This window comes from Elephantulus edwardii, unplaced genomic scaffold, assembly GCF_000299155.1.
Source record: "Elephantulus edwardii isolate Elephantulus edwardi_28Jun2011 unplaced genomic scaffold, EleEdw1.0 scaffold00045, whole genome shotgun sequence".
In the NCBI taxonomy this organism is placed as follows: Eukaryota; Metazoa; Chordata; class Mammalia; order Macroscelidea; family Macroscelididae; genus Elephantulus; species Elephantulus edwardii.
In genome coordinates, this window is record NW_006399795.1 from 18,267,959 (window position 1) to 18,284,062 (window position 16,104).

General features: G+C 54.8%; 1 protein-coding gene across 1 annotated transcript; it reads left to right on the forward strand.

Annotated features, from left to right (window-relative positions):
* Positions 1-5,676: 5,676 nt before the first annotated feature.
* COMP (cartilage oligomeric matrix protein) lies at positions 5,677-13,217 on the forward strand. Its single transcript, XM_006885972.1, has 19 exons — positions 5,677-5,755; positions 6,078-6,163; positions 6,440-6,491; positions 7,008-7,177; positions 7,748-7,885; positions 8,086-8,160; positions 8,247-8,405; positions 8,518-8,622; positions 8,719-8,826; positions 8,922-9,081; positions 9,833-9,951; positions 10,262-10,314; positions 10,431-10,612; positions 10,831-11,009; positions 11,090-11,138; positions 11,458-11,654; positions 12,392-12,564; positions 12,874-13,013; positions 13,171-13,217. Exons 1-19 carry the CDS (start codon positions 5,677-5,679, stop codon positions 13,215-13,217), a joined length of 2,271 nt encoding a protein of 756 aa, XP_006886034.1.
* Positions 13,218-16,104: the final 2,887 nt, after the last annotated feature.

Genomic DNA, 16,104 nt, shown 5'->3' on the forward strand with positions numbered 1-16,104 from the left:
ATTCTTGAAAATAAAGGGGGAGGGACACTTCACCAAAGAAGACACTCAGATGGCAAACAAACACACGAAGAAATTGTCACCCAGCAACAATAGCAAAGTTGAACAGGGCAGCAAACAACAGATGCTGGCAAGGTTGTGGGGAGATTGGAACACTTATTCCCTGCTGCTGGGAGTGTAAAATGGTACATCCACTATGAAAGGCGATATGACACTTTCTCAGAAAGCTGGAAATAGAAATACCTTTTGACCCAGCAAGTCCACTACTGGGAATATACCCTAAAGAAACCAGAGCCAAAATTCAAACAGATGTATCCACACCCAAGTTTATTGCAGCATTATTCATAATAGCAGAGATGGAAGCAACCCAAGTGCCGATCAATAAACAGAGAGAAAAACTATGGTACATTCACACAACGGAATACCACAAAGCATTGAAAAATAATGGAATAGTAAAACATTACACAACGTGGGGCAGCCTTAAGGATGTTATGTTGGGTGGAATATCTCAGTCACAAAAGGATGAATGCTGCATAACACCGCTGTTATAAAATATAACAGACATGGGGGGTTTGGGGAAGGAATAGGGGGAAAGTAGGTAGATAATGAACCCTGCATTAGAACAGAAGGGGAAAGAGGGATTAACAATTGGATTGTACATTTTGATGGTTGAGGGGGTGAGGGAAATTGAAAGAATTTGTTCTAATTTATATTAGAATTTTATAAATAAGCTAGTAAAAAAACAACAGATGAGGGGAAGAACTGTCTGAAAGGAATATATGATTAGGCATTATATGAATGAGAACAGTCTGGAACAAGGAGTGCACTGCGGCATGGGCTAGGGGAGAGGGGAAGAAGGGAAGGAGAAAATGTGCAACAATGAATAAATAAAAGAGAGAAAAAAAAGGGGAGCTCTGGTGGCCTAGTGGCAAGAAGCTGCACTGCAATCCCAGAGGCACACAGTTCAAATCCACCAGATGCTGTGCTGGGGAAGGAGAGACAATCTCCTCCTGGACTAGTCAGATCTGATTTGACGGTACACACACACAAAAATAATAAAATAAAAAGTAAAATTAAAAAAAGCAGAAAAAAGATTTAAGAAAAAAGAGAGAGAGGAAAAAAATGTTCAAAATCCCCAGGTATCAAAGAGATGTAAATAAAGACAACTATGAGACATCATCTCACCCCAGCAACAACCGTAAAGTTCAGCAGGGCAGCAAGGAACAAATGCTGGCGAGGTTGTGGAGAGCTTAGAATCCTTATTTACTGCTCATGGGAATATAAAATAGTACAGCCGCTATGGAAGGCTGTCTGGTGCTTTCTCAAAACATTAGAAATATAAGTACTGTTTGATCTAGCAATTCTACTATTGAAACCAGAGCCATGACTCAAACGGATATAAGCACACCCATGTTTATTGCAGCATCATTCACAATAGCAAAGAGATAGAAGCAATCCAAGCGTTCATCAATAAACAAATGGATAGAAAAGCCTATGGTCATTTCACAAAATGGAATATTATGAAGCACTGAAAAACGGTGAAATAGTAAAACATTACACAACGTGAGGGAGCCTGGAGGACATTATGCTGAGTGGAATATCTCAGTCACAAAAGGACAAATACTGCATAATACCGTTGTTAGAAAACATGACAGACATGGTGTTGGGGAGAGAATGGGAAAAGAGAGGGCAGATAATGAATACTGCATTAGAACAGATGTGGGGAAGAACTGTCTGAAAGGAATATATGATTAGGCGTTAAATATATGAGAACAATCTAGAACAAGGGGAGCATTTGTGGGGTGGACTGAGGAGAGGAAAGAGAAGAAGAAAACATACAATTTAAAAAAATACATTTAAAAAAAATACTAGGAGGAAAAGAAAAGGGGAGTAGGTTTTTAGGACCACTGACTGATGGGATCCAGGGGCAGGAGCCTAAAACAGGAGCTGCTTGTTTCAGAACTTCTCCTGCCTGAGCATCCCCAGGGCATCCATCGTAGCCATTCCTTCTACCTGAAATGCCCTTCCTTGCATCTGTTCAAGCTCAGGCCAGATAGGACCACGTGCATCCAAACCCAAGCCCTGTGCTGGGCTGGCAGCTGGGTCTGGCTTCCATGTGCCCTTGTCCCAACTACAGGAGCCACACACCAGCCCTGCCTGAGCCATGGTTTTTCCCAAGAAATGCAGTGCAGTCTGGGAGCAGTCCCCCAGGTAAGCCAGATGCCAAGGAAAACAGGAGGTGAGCTCATGGCCCGGCCACAGGCAGCAGGCATGGCGGGCACAGGTCTTGCAGGAAATGCCCAGACTAGGGCTGGCTGTGCCCACCCAACCTCTCCTGCAGGCCTGCCCCTGCTCACCCTCTGTCGCTCCTCAATGCCCTGAAAAAACAGCCTGAGCCCCATTCCACTGCTACTGCTTCTGCACAATCCATCTCTTGCTTCTCCCCAGGCTCCTGCCAACTCAACACCTCTTCTTTTTCTGTTTATTAAATGCTAATACATATATGTAATAAAACTTTGGCCATTTTAACCATTTGTTTATACTTTTGTGATGGTGTTAGTTGTCATGGCAACTCCATGTGTGTAGAGTAGAATACTCCACAAAACTTCCAGAGCTGTGACCTTTCTGAAGCACATCTGTGGACTATCTTCAGAGGCACTGCAACCATGCACAATATGGTGGGTGTCATTATCACATTGTGCAATCATCACCACTACGTGTTTTCAAGTTTTTTTAATTCCCCTAAGCCAGGTTGCTCTTAGGAGGTGAGAATGCTGTGGACATATTATCAGCAGAGAACAGTCCCTGGAAAAAGACATCGTACTCAGTCAAGTTGAATGTCAACAAAAAGGAGGACCTTTATGAGTAGTGATTGTTAGGATGGCCCAGAATAGGGCATCTAACAAGTAGAAACTCAAGTACCCTCAAGAAAGAACTCCCATCCTCCCGTCCCCCAGCAATCACTCAGACACTTTACCACTGGACTTGGCTCTTCCAGCTTTTTGACATAAGTGCAAACATACCACCTTATCCTTTTAAGACTATTTTGTTCAGTGTAATTTTTTCTTTTATTATTAATTTCAATGTCAATTTACAGAGACTTTGGATTTCCACTCATTCATTGTTGCACTTTTCTCCCCTCCCAACACTCCCCCCCCCAGTACACTCCCCTCTTGGAAAAGTAAAGAAAAATTCTTTCATTGTTTTACAATCCCTCCCCTGAGGTCCACTCCACTATACAGCCTTCACTCTGGACTCCTGTCATAACAAAAGTACCTAAAAATCTTTCCTCTTAAACAGTTTTCTCCCTCATCTGTTTCAGTGCAGTATACATTATTGAACCCATCCTTCTCAGTCTCCCCAACCCCAAGGTCAGTCCTGCTTTACAACAGTGGCACCATGCAGTATTTGTCCTTTTGTGACTGAGATATTTCACTCAGCATAATGTCCTCCAGGATCACCCATTTTGAATAATATTGCATGAGTTCCTTGTTTTTCAATGCAGCATAGTATTCCACTGTGTGAATATACCACAGCTTCTCTATTCATTCGTTTGTTGATGGGCACTTAGGTTGTTTCCAACTCCTTGCTATTGTGAACAAAGCCGCGATAAACATGGGTGTGCATATACCTGCTTGGGTGTCAGTTATGGTCTCTTTGGGGTATATTCCCAGTAGTGGAATTGCTGGGTCGAATGGTATCTCTCTTCGCAACTTTTTGAGAAAGCGCCATACCGCCTTCCACAGTAGTTTGCACCATTTTACACTCCCACCAACAGCGAATAAGGGTTCCAGTTTCTCCACAACCTCACCAGCATTTGATATTTGCTGTTCTGTTAAATTTTGCTATTCTGACTGGGGTGAGATGATATCTCATAGTTGTTTTGATTTGCATCTCTCTTAGAGCTAGGGATTTTGAACATTTCTTCATGTGCAGTGTAATGTTTTCATCTTTCATTTATGTTGTTGAATGTATCAACACTTCATTTCTTTTTTCTGTGTGATATTCCATGAGAGGACCATATTGTATTTGCTTATTCATGTGTTGATGGACACTTGGGTTGTATCCATCTTTCAGCTCTTGTATTCACAACAGTGCTGCAATAAACTTTTGAGGTCATTCAACATATTTCTACCCCAGGGCCTTTGCTCCTGCTGTTCTTTTATCCTGAAACACCTTTCCACCATTCTTTCGTCTGGGCTTGTGCATCTCCTCTTCCAGGTCCCAGTATAGTATCTTTTTTTTTCCCTGGGAAGCCTGCCCTGATTACTCCTTATCACCTCTGGGCTGCATCAGGAACCCCCTGCCCCAAAGTTCCACTCTCACTATGTGATGAATGAATACTAGGTGCCTCCTAGGGACTTGGGGGTCACAACAAGGAAGAGGGGTCAAGTTGAGAACTGCTTTAAACCAACTGTAACTGTGGACCCTTTCACATGCTAAGTGTTCAGGACACATCTATGAAAATCATGAGGGTGCCAGAAATGCCCTCACTTCCAGACCTTTCCCCACTCAATTCCTTCTGCCCTCATCTTTTCCCTCTGCTGACCTGAATCCTCTTTTGTCTTTCTGTTACCATTGCCACCACCTCCAGGAAGTCCTCTCATCGGCCAGGAGGACAGATCTGTATTCACGCCTGTCTCCCAAAATGTCCATAAATGAAGTGCTGCCCCTTTCTGGGCATCTGTTTCCCGGTCTGTGGAGCAGAGGCAGTGAGTGCTGGAAGGCTGGACTGGAGAGGGTTAACTGAATCTCTCTGAGGTGTTTTATAGGCATACACAGTGCTGCCAGTCTGGAAGGGACTACTTCCCTGATTAGCAGTCTTTTTTATGTTTCTCACCGCCTCTTCCCGGAGCAGCTGGAGCCCAGTTTGAAAGGGATGGTGTGGCCTCCACAAGCAAGAGCCCTAAGCTGCCCTTTGGATCATCTCCATTGGAAACATTAACTTTACCCCCTTCTGATAGGGGGGACACGGGGGGGGCTGCCCATTTCACAGGGAAACTGAAGTGCAGACAAAAAGGGGGCTTCAGGTACATGGGCCACCAGACTGTTCCTCTGTTCCTCTCCTCTGGCTGGAGAACTCAGGGAGGGGGGAACCCACAGGGAAGGGTCCTGGCCTGCCACCCCAAGGAAGACCAAGACCTGTACATAGGACTGAAGGTCTCCCATGTCCACCTCCCATCACTTCCCTTCAAGCATCATCACTACCAATAATCCTCCCCCTTATACAGGGGAGGAAACTGAAGCACAGAATCATGTCATCAGCCCATTTACCTTGTTGAGAAGGGAGTGGAGAGTTGGTCTAAAAGCCGGATTCCTAAACTTGTAACCATCTACTGTGACTCTATTTCCCCAGGTGCGAACTGGGGGGAGGGGCAGGGACTGGCATTCGTTGCAGGACAAATGGCAGGCGCTCAAAAAGTATGTGGGAGCACTCAAGTGGTTTTTGATTGCCCCACTCACAGGCTCCCTGACTCAGTTTCCCCACCGGTTCCAGTTCAGCCACGAGGCTGCCTGGCTGGGCAGGCGGGTGGGACGTTGAACACAGAGGCCAGCGACGCCCCGCCTGTCTGTTTACCTTGGGCTGAGCAGCCGGTGGGCCGTCCTGCCGCCACCGCTGGATAAATAGCCCCGTGGCCTCGTGGGCGGCAGAGCGCATAGCGGACGCAGAGCCCAGCCATGGCCCGTGCCGCCGCCACCGCCGCCTGCGTTCTTTTGCTCGCGCTGGGAGCCCTTGGCCAGGGCCAGATCCCCCTCGGTAAGCCGCGCTCGCTTAGCACCCTGACGCCTGCTCCTGGGGGTTGGGGTGCCAGACCCACAGGAGACCGGGTGGGGGTGCGTCTCCAGGGGGGTGCTAGGAATGTTTGCAGGGGCGCTCGGGCAGGGGGGGCAGAGGCAGAGAAAGCAGGCAGTGGGGCAGGAGGGAAGGGGGAGGGGTGGCGAGCGGGATGCCTTGCCTGCGTTCTGGGGGGACCTGAGGAGCCGGGTGGAAAGTCCGTGCGGTGGTCGGGAGGGGTGATGGGGAGGGTACCAGGTGTCCCCGCACCCCGACGCCCCACCAGCGTCCCCTGTCGTCGCAGGTGCAGACCTGGCCCCACAGATGCTACGTGAGCTGCAGGAGACCAACGCGGCGTTGCAGGACGTTAGGGAACTGCTGCGGCAGCAGGTGTGGATGAGGGTTTCGGGGGTCAGGGTCCAGGCCCGGGACTATAAGAAAGGAGTGAGAGAAGGGAAGAACGAGGAGGGAAATAGAAAGGGGGATACGGGGTGGGGGAAGGTAAGATTTGTGCGCATGGAGGAAAGGCGGTTGGGGAGACTAGGGATGGGGGACAGTCTTTGGAAAGGAAAGAGCAGGGAGTGGAGCAAGGCAATCTATGGAGAGGGGGTCCGGGGAAGGGAATGGGGATCCCAGGAGGAGTCTTAACATCTCTCCACACCGCAGGTCAAGGAGATCACGTTCCTGAAGAACACGGTCATGGAGTGCGACGCGTGTGGTGAGCGCTGCGGGGTGGGTGGGGGGAGGGCCGGTGGAGACAGACAGACGGGAGGGAGGGGAGACGGAAATGGTGAGTTGGGAAGAGACGGTGAGAGAGAGACAGCGGCCCTCGCCAGTAGGTGGGGACGTACTGTGTGAAGGAGAAGCAGAAGATGAGGTGGCTCGAGGATGTGGCGAGGGGGACTGCCCAGCAGGACGAGCGGAGCCCTCGGCTCCCCTGTTCCCTCCCTGGGGGCTCCTCTGTCCCCCCCGGGGTCTCCCTGTCTCCCCGGAATCTCCCTGTCCTCCCCCCAGGTCTCTTTGTTCTCCCGGGGTCTCGCTGTCCGGGCGCGAGAACAGAGTTCTGACTACCCTCCCGGACCTGCGAGAGCCTGGCTACTCTGTCCACCCCCCCATCCCGGGCAGACGTGGTCCTGCCCGTCGTGCCCCGCCCCGTGTGGTCCTAACTGACCGCCCCTCTCCCGGAGTGTGGTGGTTACCGCCGGGTCCTCCCCCTACGTCTCCACCCCGGCAGGCATGCAGCCCGTGCGCACCCCTGGTGTGAGCGTGCGCCCCCTGCCCCACTGCGCGGCCGGCTTCTGCTTCCCCGGCGTGGTCTGCACCGAAACCGCGAGCGGCGCGCGCTGCGGCCCCTGCCCCGCGGGCTTCACCGGCAACGGCTCACATTGCACCGACGTCAACGAGGTACGCCCGCCCCGATCCCACCTCCCGGACGTCCCCTCCACCACGGGGGGTCGCCCACCCCCACGGCCGCCTCCACTGCCGAGGATCAGCGCTCTGACGACCCTCCCACCGTTGAGGCAGAACCCCAACGAACCCCTTCAACATCTGGGGGTGACCATCCTGAAGATACAGCCCCTGAAGTGATACCACCCCCAAGACCTCCCTCACCACCCAGGGGCGCTCTCTCCAACGACCGTCCCACCTCCGGGGGTCCTCCACCCCGACCACCCCTCAACCGCCGGGTTCGGCCTCCCCGACGACCTCTCCCTCCAGCCGCTGGGGACGCCCGCCACCAGAGTCCTAACCCCTGAGGACCTAGGCCACCATGTCCAAGAACAACCACTGCCAGGAGCACCCCCCAGCCCCAAGGAACCCAAGGCGGTTCTGATCCCCGGGAAAGCCTCCTCCGCCCCCATGTCGCCCCTGCCCATCCCCTGTACCCCTGCAAATCCAGACTAGATGACTTTCGAGTTCGAGCCTGGAAGTGCCGAGGCGCCACGCTCTGACCTTCCGCGCCCCCTTCGCCCCTAGTGTAACGCCCACCCCTGCTTCCCCCGCGTCCGCTGCATCAACACCAGCCCCGGCTTCCGCTGCGAGGCCTGTCCGCCTGGGTTCAGTGGCTCCACGCACGAGGGCGTGGGGCTGGCCTTCGCCAAAGCCAACAAGCAGGTGAGGGACACCTGGGGCGCCGGCCCAACTGTGCAGGAGGAAGGGGCCTGTTTTGCCCAATGAACGCATCCACTGACTTCAGTGACACCGGGCAGGAGGGGCCTGGGGCTCGGGCCCTGAGGGGCGGGGTGGAACGCGGAGGGGCCTGGGGTGGGGGCGGGGCTCTGAGTAGGCGGTGATCTCTGCGTCTGGTCCCCAAGGTGTGTACGGATATTAACGAGTGTGAGACTGGACAGCATAACTGCGTTCCCAACTCCGTGTGCGTCAACACGCGGGTGAGTCCGGTGGAGCTGGAGGAAGTGAGACCGGGACCGGGTGGGAGGGCTTGAGGCACGCGCTGACCGCCTGCGTTCCCGCGCAGGGCTCTTTCCAATGCGGCCCATGCCAGCCCGGCTTCGTGGGGGACCAGGCGTCCGGCTGCCGGAGGGGCACGCAGCGCTTCTGTCCCGACGGCACTCCCAGTCTGTGCCACGAGAAGGCCGACTGCGTCCTGGAGCGTGACGGCTCGAAGACGTGCGTGGTGAGTGCCGGCGGGAGGCGGGTACAGGAAGGCCTGGAGTGGGAGGGGCTGGAATGGGATCCTAGAGATCTGGAGGTAGCGAGCGTGTAACCCACACACTCTCGTCCCGTAGTGCGCCGTAGGCTGGGCGGGGAACGGACTCCTCTGTGCCCGCGACACGGACCTCGATGGCTTCCCAGATGAGAAGCTTCGCTGCTCGGAGCGTCAGTGCCGCAAGGTGAGCGGGGTGGGGACTCCGAGGTGGGCGTGGCCAGGCAATGGGACCGGCGGGCCTCTGGTGGCCACGTTTCTCATAGTCTTCCCACACTCCCAGGACAACTGTGTCACGGTGCCCAATTCAGGGCAGGAGGACGTGGACCGGGACGGCATTGGTGACGCCTGCGATCCGGATGCTGATGGGGACGGCATCCTTAATGAGCAGGTGGGAGCCCAAAGGGGACCGTGGCGAGGAGTGGGCTCGGTGAGGAGTGACTTTTGCCACATCAGTTGACTCCGCTCTCCGCTGACCATCTGCAGGACAACTGCCCACTGGTGCGAAATCCAGACCAGCGCAACACCGACGGCGACAAGTGGGGTGACGCGTGTGACAACTGTCGATCCCAGAAAAATGATGACCAGAAGGACACAGATCAGGATGGCCGAGGCGATGCGTGCGACGACGACATTGATGGCGACCGTGAGCGCTCGGGGAGGGGGTGCAGGAGTAGAGCCTGGGGAGAAGAGGGGAGCTCTCTTGGGGCGGGGGCGGGGTCCCTGGATCAAACCAGTCCTTGAGGTGGAGAACAGCTGGCTGGAGAGGTGGTCAGATCTTGGGAGAAGGGCTTTCGGAAGGGGAGGTGGTAAATGTACAGACGCTGCTGGGAGGTGTCTAGGGGTGATCCTAGGGTTTGGGGTGAGAGTCAGAGGTTTTACAAATGCAGAAATAGAGTCTTGAGGAGTACCTTCTTGACAGAGTGGGAACCCAGCTGAACTGTGCCTGTGAGTGAGGACAAACGCCCCACCCTGCACCCCTCACCTCCACTCATTCATTCATTCATTCTGCTGTGGAGTGGGAACTGACTCAGCTGACCCTCCATTGGGTTTCAGAGGCTGTAAATGGAAAGAAAGGTTACCTTTCTCTTGGAGAGCAGCTAGTGCATTCTAACGGCCTTTGCCTTAGCAGTCCAACTCCCTACCTCCAGTCAGCCTAAAGCCCTGGGAAAAGGGGGTTCTGGTGGCGTAGTCTCCAGAAAATTGTTTTTAACCCTAAATCCCCATGAGATTGGGACAAGGAAATATCCTGGGGGTAATTTTTCATCTATAGGAAGCTGGGGATAAGGGGCTCTGTTATCAACTGATTTGCTGCTTGCTCCTGCCCTGCTGAGGTCAGGTTGGCCCACCTTGATCTCCAGGACCTGACATCGCCCCTTACACTCCCCTTCCCCCAGGTATCAGAAACACAGTGGACAATTGCCCCAGAGTGCCCAATACAGACCAGAGGGATGCTGATGGTGATGGCATAGGGGATGCCTGTGACAACTGTCCCCAGAAGAGTAACCCTGACCAGGTGGGGGTGCTACATCCATGGAGTTAGAGGCTGGGTGACCCCAGGTTAGACCATTCCACTTTCCCCATATGAGCAGCCCTTGGAGGGCTCTAAGATGAAATGGATGGGGGGGGGGGATTGTATACCAATGAAGGAATTTTTCTTTTACTTTTCAAAGAGAAGAGCGAACTGGAGGGGAGGGGGTGGGCAGGGAGAAAAGTGCAACAATGAATGAATGGAAATCCAAAATCTCTGTAAATGTTCATTAAAATGAAGAAGAAGAAGAAAATGAAATGGATAGGCTTCTGAGATCCTCTGTCCTCCTCCCCAGAGAGATGTGGACCACGACTTTGTGGGAGATGCTTGTGACAGCGACCAAGACAAGTAAGAAGACCTCTTGGTGGGGAGGTGGGAGGTCAGGGGAGGGTCCGTGGTGCCTTTTTGGCCTCTGGCTCAGCTGAGTAGAGGTCTCATTACTCCTCTGTGTCCCCTAACTCTAGGGATGGAGACGGCCACCAGGACTCCAGGGATAACTGCCCCACAGTGCCCAATAGCGCCCAGCTGGACACAGACCACGATGGTCAGGGTGACGCCTGTGATGACGACGATGACAATGACGGAGTCATCGACAGTCGGGACAACTGCCGCGTGGTGCCCAACCCGGGCCAGGAGGACTCAAACAGTAGGGCAGGGGACAGTGGGGACAGGGCCTGAGTGGGCAGGGACTGCAGCTGTCCTGGGCGTGGGGGGAGCCTGAGCTGAACGAGCATGGTTTTCTAAGCTGTACGGTCATGGGTCAGTCCTTTGCTGTGTGCAGAGCCTGAGCACGAGTGGGTGGGGCTGTGCGTGGGAGTGAGGGGGGCAGTGGGCCCACAGAGGGGCATGTCCACGTCCTCCCAGGGGATGGCGTTGGGGACGCGTGCCAGGATGACTTCGATGCCGACAAGGTAGTGGACAAGATCGACGTGTGCCCGGAGAACGCAGAGGTCACCCTCACGGACTTCCGGGCTTTCCAGACAGTGGTTCTGGACCCTGAGGGCGATGCGCAGATTGACCCCAACTGGGTGGTGCTCAACCAGGTAAGGGCGGGGCTGAGGGGCTGGAGGGAAGGGCGAGGGGCGCCGCCCCCAGGGCCTGACTTTTGTCTCTAACCCACCAGGGCATGGAGATTGTGCAGACCATGAACAGCGACCCCGGCCTGGCTGTGGGTGAGACGCTGACCTCTAGCTTTGCGGGCGGGACCGGTGCTAAATGAGGGGGCGTGTCCGAGCCTAGAGGGTGGGGCGGTGGGCAGAGCCCTGGCGCGGGAGGGGCGTGATTATGCCCAGGAGGCGTGTCCACATCTGGATTGGAGAGAGTCGAGGTGCTGTCTAGGGAAGAAGACATGAGTCTCGGTTAAGTGGCCCTCGGCTATCCGAACCCTGGAAGGGCGGTGCCATGAGCAGTTCTGAGCCTCTGTAGGGTTTATTAGGGTCTCTGAAGGGACAAGTTGGCCTCTGAGAGTCCTAGCTCCTCCTCTCTACCCAGGTTACACAGCCTTCAATGGAGTGGATTTTGAGGGGACGTTCCACGTAAACACAGTCACAGATGACGACTATGCGGGCTTCATCTTCGGGTACCAGGACAGCTCCAGCTTCTACGTGGTCATGTGGAAGCAGATGGAACAGACATACTGGCAGGCAAACCCCTTCCGAGCTGTGGCAGAGCCGGGCATCCAGCTCAAGGTGGGGGCGCACTAGCGCCTGTCTCCTTGGGGCCCCCCCTAGGCACCTGAGACATACCTCTAGTCCTCTGCAGCCACTGTCCCTATAGTCTCTGCCAGCACCTTGACTCAGCTCCCCAGGGACCTCCCCTCCAGAACACTCCCACCTCCCACCCTACCCCACCCCCCAGATCTCAGAAACCTGTAGGGTCAGACTGCTAGACCCTCAGATCCTTCTGTAGACCTTTCCACTGACACTAAGCCTCCCCAGTCCTCCCATAACCCTCAAATATGATCTCTGGTCCTCTGAAACTTTTCGGGTCCTGAGCCCTCTTACAGAGCCTCCAAACCTTCCAGATATCTCCTATATGTCCTCCATAACCCATTTATCCCCGAAATCCTCCAGCAAACCTCCCCAAGTCTTCTAGAGTCCAGTTCGGGATACCCAAGACTTTCTGAGGTTACTGAATCTTCCTACAGACCCCAAATCTAGACCATGAACTTTGCAGGACAGAAATCCTTTCATAAGTGCCCAAGCCACCTTATCCTATGACCCACTCAAACCCTGTTTACACCCAAGGAGGCTCCTGGGAGTCCTTTATCTAACCGCCCTCCCTAACCCTTGACCTTCCACCCTTCCATGGCCAGCAGTTTTCTGCCTATCCCGCCAAGTAGTGTCTGGGGTTTGGTGGTGGTGGTGGGTCCTCTGGCCTGCTTGGTTTCTGAGCCACTCCTCCCTGTCCCTGGCGGGGCTGACAGGCCGTGAAATCCTCCACGGGACCCGGGGAGCAGCTGAGGAACGCGTTATGGCACACGGGGGACACAGCATCTCAGGTGCGGCTGCTGTGGAAGGACCCTCGAAATGTGGGCTGGAAGGACAAGACGTCCTACCGTTGGTTCCTGCAGCACCGGCCGCAAGTGGGCTACATCAGGTGGGGACCCCCTCCCCAAAAATGGGACGGGTCATGCCCTGCTGTTTTCTGCCTCCCTGCCGGGGTCCTCGGTCTCTTCTGTAAATGAGAACGAGCCTTCCTTTGCGCTGCCCACCAGTGCAGATGGGCAGCATCTTCCCTTTTACTTTTCCAGTGAGGAAACGTGCACTCAGGTGTGTGTGTAGGCTCCACCCACCTGACACTAACAAGCTCTTTGCCTAGAGGGAGGGGTCCTTTACCGGAGATGGGTGGGCTCGTGGGCTCGCGGTTGGCCAGACTGCGTCTCATTGAACCCACCCCGCTGCACAGAGTGCGATTCTATGAAGGCCCGGAGTTGGTGGCGGACAGCAATGTGGTATTAGACACCACCATGAGGGGCGGCCGCCTGGGGGTCTTCTGCTTCTCCCAGGAGAACATCATCTGGGCCAACCTGCGCTACCGATGTAATGGTGAGCTGGAAGTGGGGAGCCTGTCAGGGTGGGGCCCAGCGGACAATGCCCTACCATGCCCCACCTCCTCTCCCTGACCCTGTAATCACGCCTCTCCTCCACGACCTCACCCCCTCTCTTGCTCCTATAACCATTACCCCCCCATTCCCTCTCACAGACACCATCCCAGAGGACTACGAGGCCCAGCGGCTGCGGCGCGCCTAGGGGTCAGGCAGGATTCTCCATGGGACAACCACCACCCCTGCCAAGGCTGGGGTTAGTCCCTTGGTCCAGGAGGAAGGGGAGAGAGGCTGAGAGAGGAAGAAATAAAGCGTGTGTGTGTGTGTGTGTGAGAACGCTGCTGTGGTCTGTCTGCTGGAGGGCTGGGCCAGCGGTCCCATGCATCCCTGCAATCCACCCTGTGGATTATGACTTTGATTTAGGGAGGTCCCTAGGCCTGTGCCATGGCCCTCATGGGGTGTGTGATGGCCACACCAGGCCCTTCTGGATCATCTGCCCCAGTAGGAGGGAGAAGTGGGTGAAGTTTTAAGGGTCCACCTCTGGCTAGGAGCTGGGCCTGAGAATTGGTGATGGGCCCGGGAGGGGCTCTTGCATGTGGCTCTGTTCACACACGTCCATGGCTGGTCACTGGCCTCTGCAGTGTCTAGGGGGAGGGAGAGGGGAAGGGTTTAAAAAAAAGGAGGAGGCAGAGACGAAAACAATGGAGTTTTATTACATTTCATTACAAAGATGCAAAGGTACAAAGACAGAAGCATCCGCGCCAAGGGAGGAGGACGGCCGGCCAGCCCCGCCGCCAGAGTACATGCTGGGGTTGGGGGACAGGCCGCAGGTTTGCATATATCAGTGGGGCGTCCAGCCCCTGGGAGTCCTACAACGGGCCATGCTGGGAGTCACCTCAGCTTGACTTCCAGGCTGATAGGCTTGGCATCACTGCCCCAACTCCCAGACCCCCCTGGCCATCCAGACTCCAACCCCTGCTCCCCACTTGGTCTGAGCCACTGACAGGGCGCCGAGGGTATGGCCTGGCACAGGCTGGCCCTACCCCCTCCAAGCCCTTAGGAATGAAGTGGGGTCAGGTACCACAGTGCAGGCCTGGGTGTGCATGTCACCCACTTCCCTGCTCCTGGACTGTGCCAAAGGAAACAGAGACCACAGCTAGTGCTGGGACGAGGCCTGTGTCTGCCTGGGGGTGGGAGGGGAGCCTCCTTATCACTGACCTTTGCCCAGACAGGGACTCCAGGAGCTGGCAAGAAGATGCTCAGGAGACGGCCCCCTACAAACACAAGAGACCCCCCCAGCAGTGGGGTCTCAGGGAGAACTGGGGGTGTAAATCACTGTGCCACCCAAGGGAACAATGGTCTTTGACCTCAGCGCAGACCTAGAGCTCTAAGCCAGGGTTGCCTGTGTCTAATTCTGTACTGAGGACTGCCACATTCCATCCTGGCTCTTGTACCCCAGGTCTCCTTACATCCAGGACCCTGTAGAGGGTTCTTACCTCCCAACCCCTATGAGGGTCCCCCACTTATGGCCCTGGCAGAAGGTCATGTATCTTCTGTCTGTTGGGTGACGGAGGCTGCTGTTCTGATGGGGAGAACATGGATAGATCCCCTCAATACTGCAGGACATTACCCACTCTAGTCAGCCCATGGTACCATGGGGTACCAAGGCAACCTTCTCTGGGAACACAGGGACTCAGATTCTTGGATAGGGCGGGTGGGTGCATAGATTAACGTTTGGTCATGAGTGACATGGAGGACCAGGGATGGGGGATTCTCCCATGTCCTTGAAGCCTCTGAGTCCCCTGACAGGCATGCTGAAAGGCGCACTGGGCCCAAGAAATTGAACAAGGGGCAGCCTTGCACCAGCATCTGCCCCCAAGACTCCTGCCCTGCTTCAGCCAGTGCCAGACAACACAAAGGTCCATCCGCACAACAGGACAGATGGACAGACAGGCATGGACCTCTTAGCCTCTGTACGTGGGTCTCACATTATTAAGTAGCCATCCAGCCTCAAGATGATCCACCTGAAGGCATGCTCCCCTCAAAAACCTCAATCTACAAACACAGACATCAGACACACCTCTTCCCCAGCTCAGGGCTGCACGAAGGGATAAAGTACAGTGAGAGGCCCCTCCACCCTCTTGGGGTCCCTGGAGGTAGAGAGGGGTCCTTGTGGGGTAAAGGCCCCACAAATGGGCCTCCCCTTACACCCTGTGGCCTTGGTTCTAGGCAGGTCTGGGAGACCCCTGAACCTCCACAGAAGTGCCCACCTGTGCCAGTCAAGGGCCAGTTTCTGGGAGCAGCCAGCTGTAGGACTTTGTGAATTCTGCACAAATGCTGACAAACTGGCCACCCTCTGAGGGGTTTCCAGTGTCCTGAGGGGCGGCACTGGCCCTGCCCTTCTGGGAAAGGAGTGTACAAAGAGGGCTGTGCCACGTGTGCTGGCTTGTCCTCATTTGTAAGAGTGCCAGTGGGGAGTCAAGGCATCACCCTGCGGTCACCTGTTATCTGTGACACGGGAGTGGCATCTCACTGAGGGCCTGGGCCCATGCTGGCAGCCCCCCAGGGCAGGAGTAGGAGAGGAGCACAAATCCTTCTGCTAGTATCATGGGGGCGGGAGCCCTAGTCCCCGTTGGCCAGCATGCCACACAGGGAAGCAAGTCTGTCACCCCTACAGACCCAAGACTGGTGGGGAAGCTGAGGCAGGCCATGGGGATGGCGCGTGCGTGCACATGCTCTCTCTCAGCAGGCTGCCGTCCAGGGGGACAAGCAGGAGGGATGTGCATCCAGGCCTGCCCTGAGAGAAGACAAAGGCGACGGAACTATATACAAGATTCTAGGGACCCCTGCCACCCCACCCCCCACCCCACAGCATGTCAGGAACCAAGCATTTTCACACCCATTCAAAGGGCTGGTTCCTGTCTGCAGGTTCATCTTAGAAGGTCTTGGCAATTTAAGAGTATTTAATAGTGATACTAAAAAAAAAAAAATAATAATCTCCCATTATGCACCCTGGACTTTGCAGGCCTAAGAGGGCACAATCCCTTTGGCACCAGAAACCCCAGGGCATCACCTACCAGTTGGTCTCAAAT

Excerpts from the sequence above, each read along its gene's own strand:
- COMP (XM_006885972.1), top strand. The coding sequence starts at position 5,677 with ATGGCCCGTGCCGCCGCCACCGCCGCCTGCGTTCTTTTGCTCGCGCTG. Across the intron at positions 10,613-10,830 it reads GGGCCAGGAGGACTCAAACA|GGGATGGCGTTGGGGACGCG; the intron begins GTAGGGCAGGGG and ends ACGTCCTCCCAG. Across the intron at positions 11,139-11,457 it reads CGACCCCGGCCTGGCTGTGG|GTTACACAGCCTTCAATGGA; the intron begins GTGAGACGCTGA and ends CTCTCTACCCAG.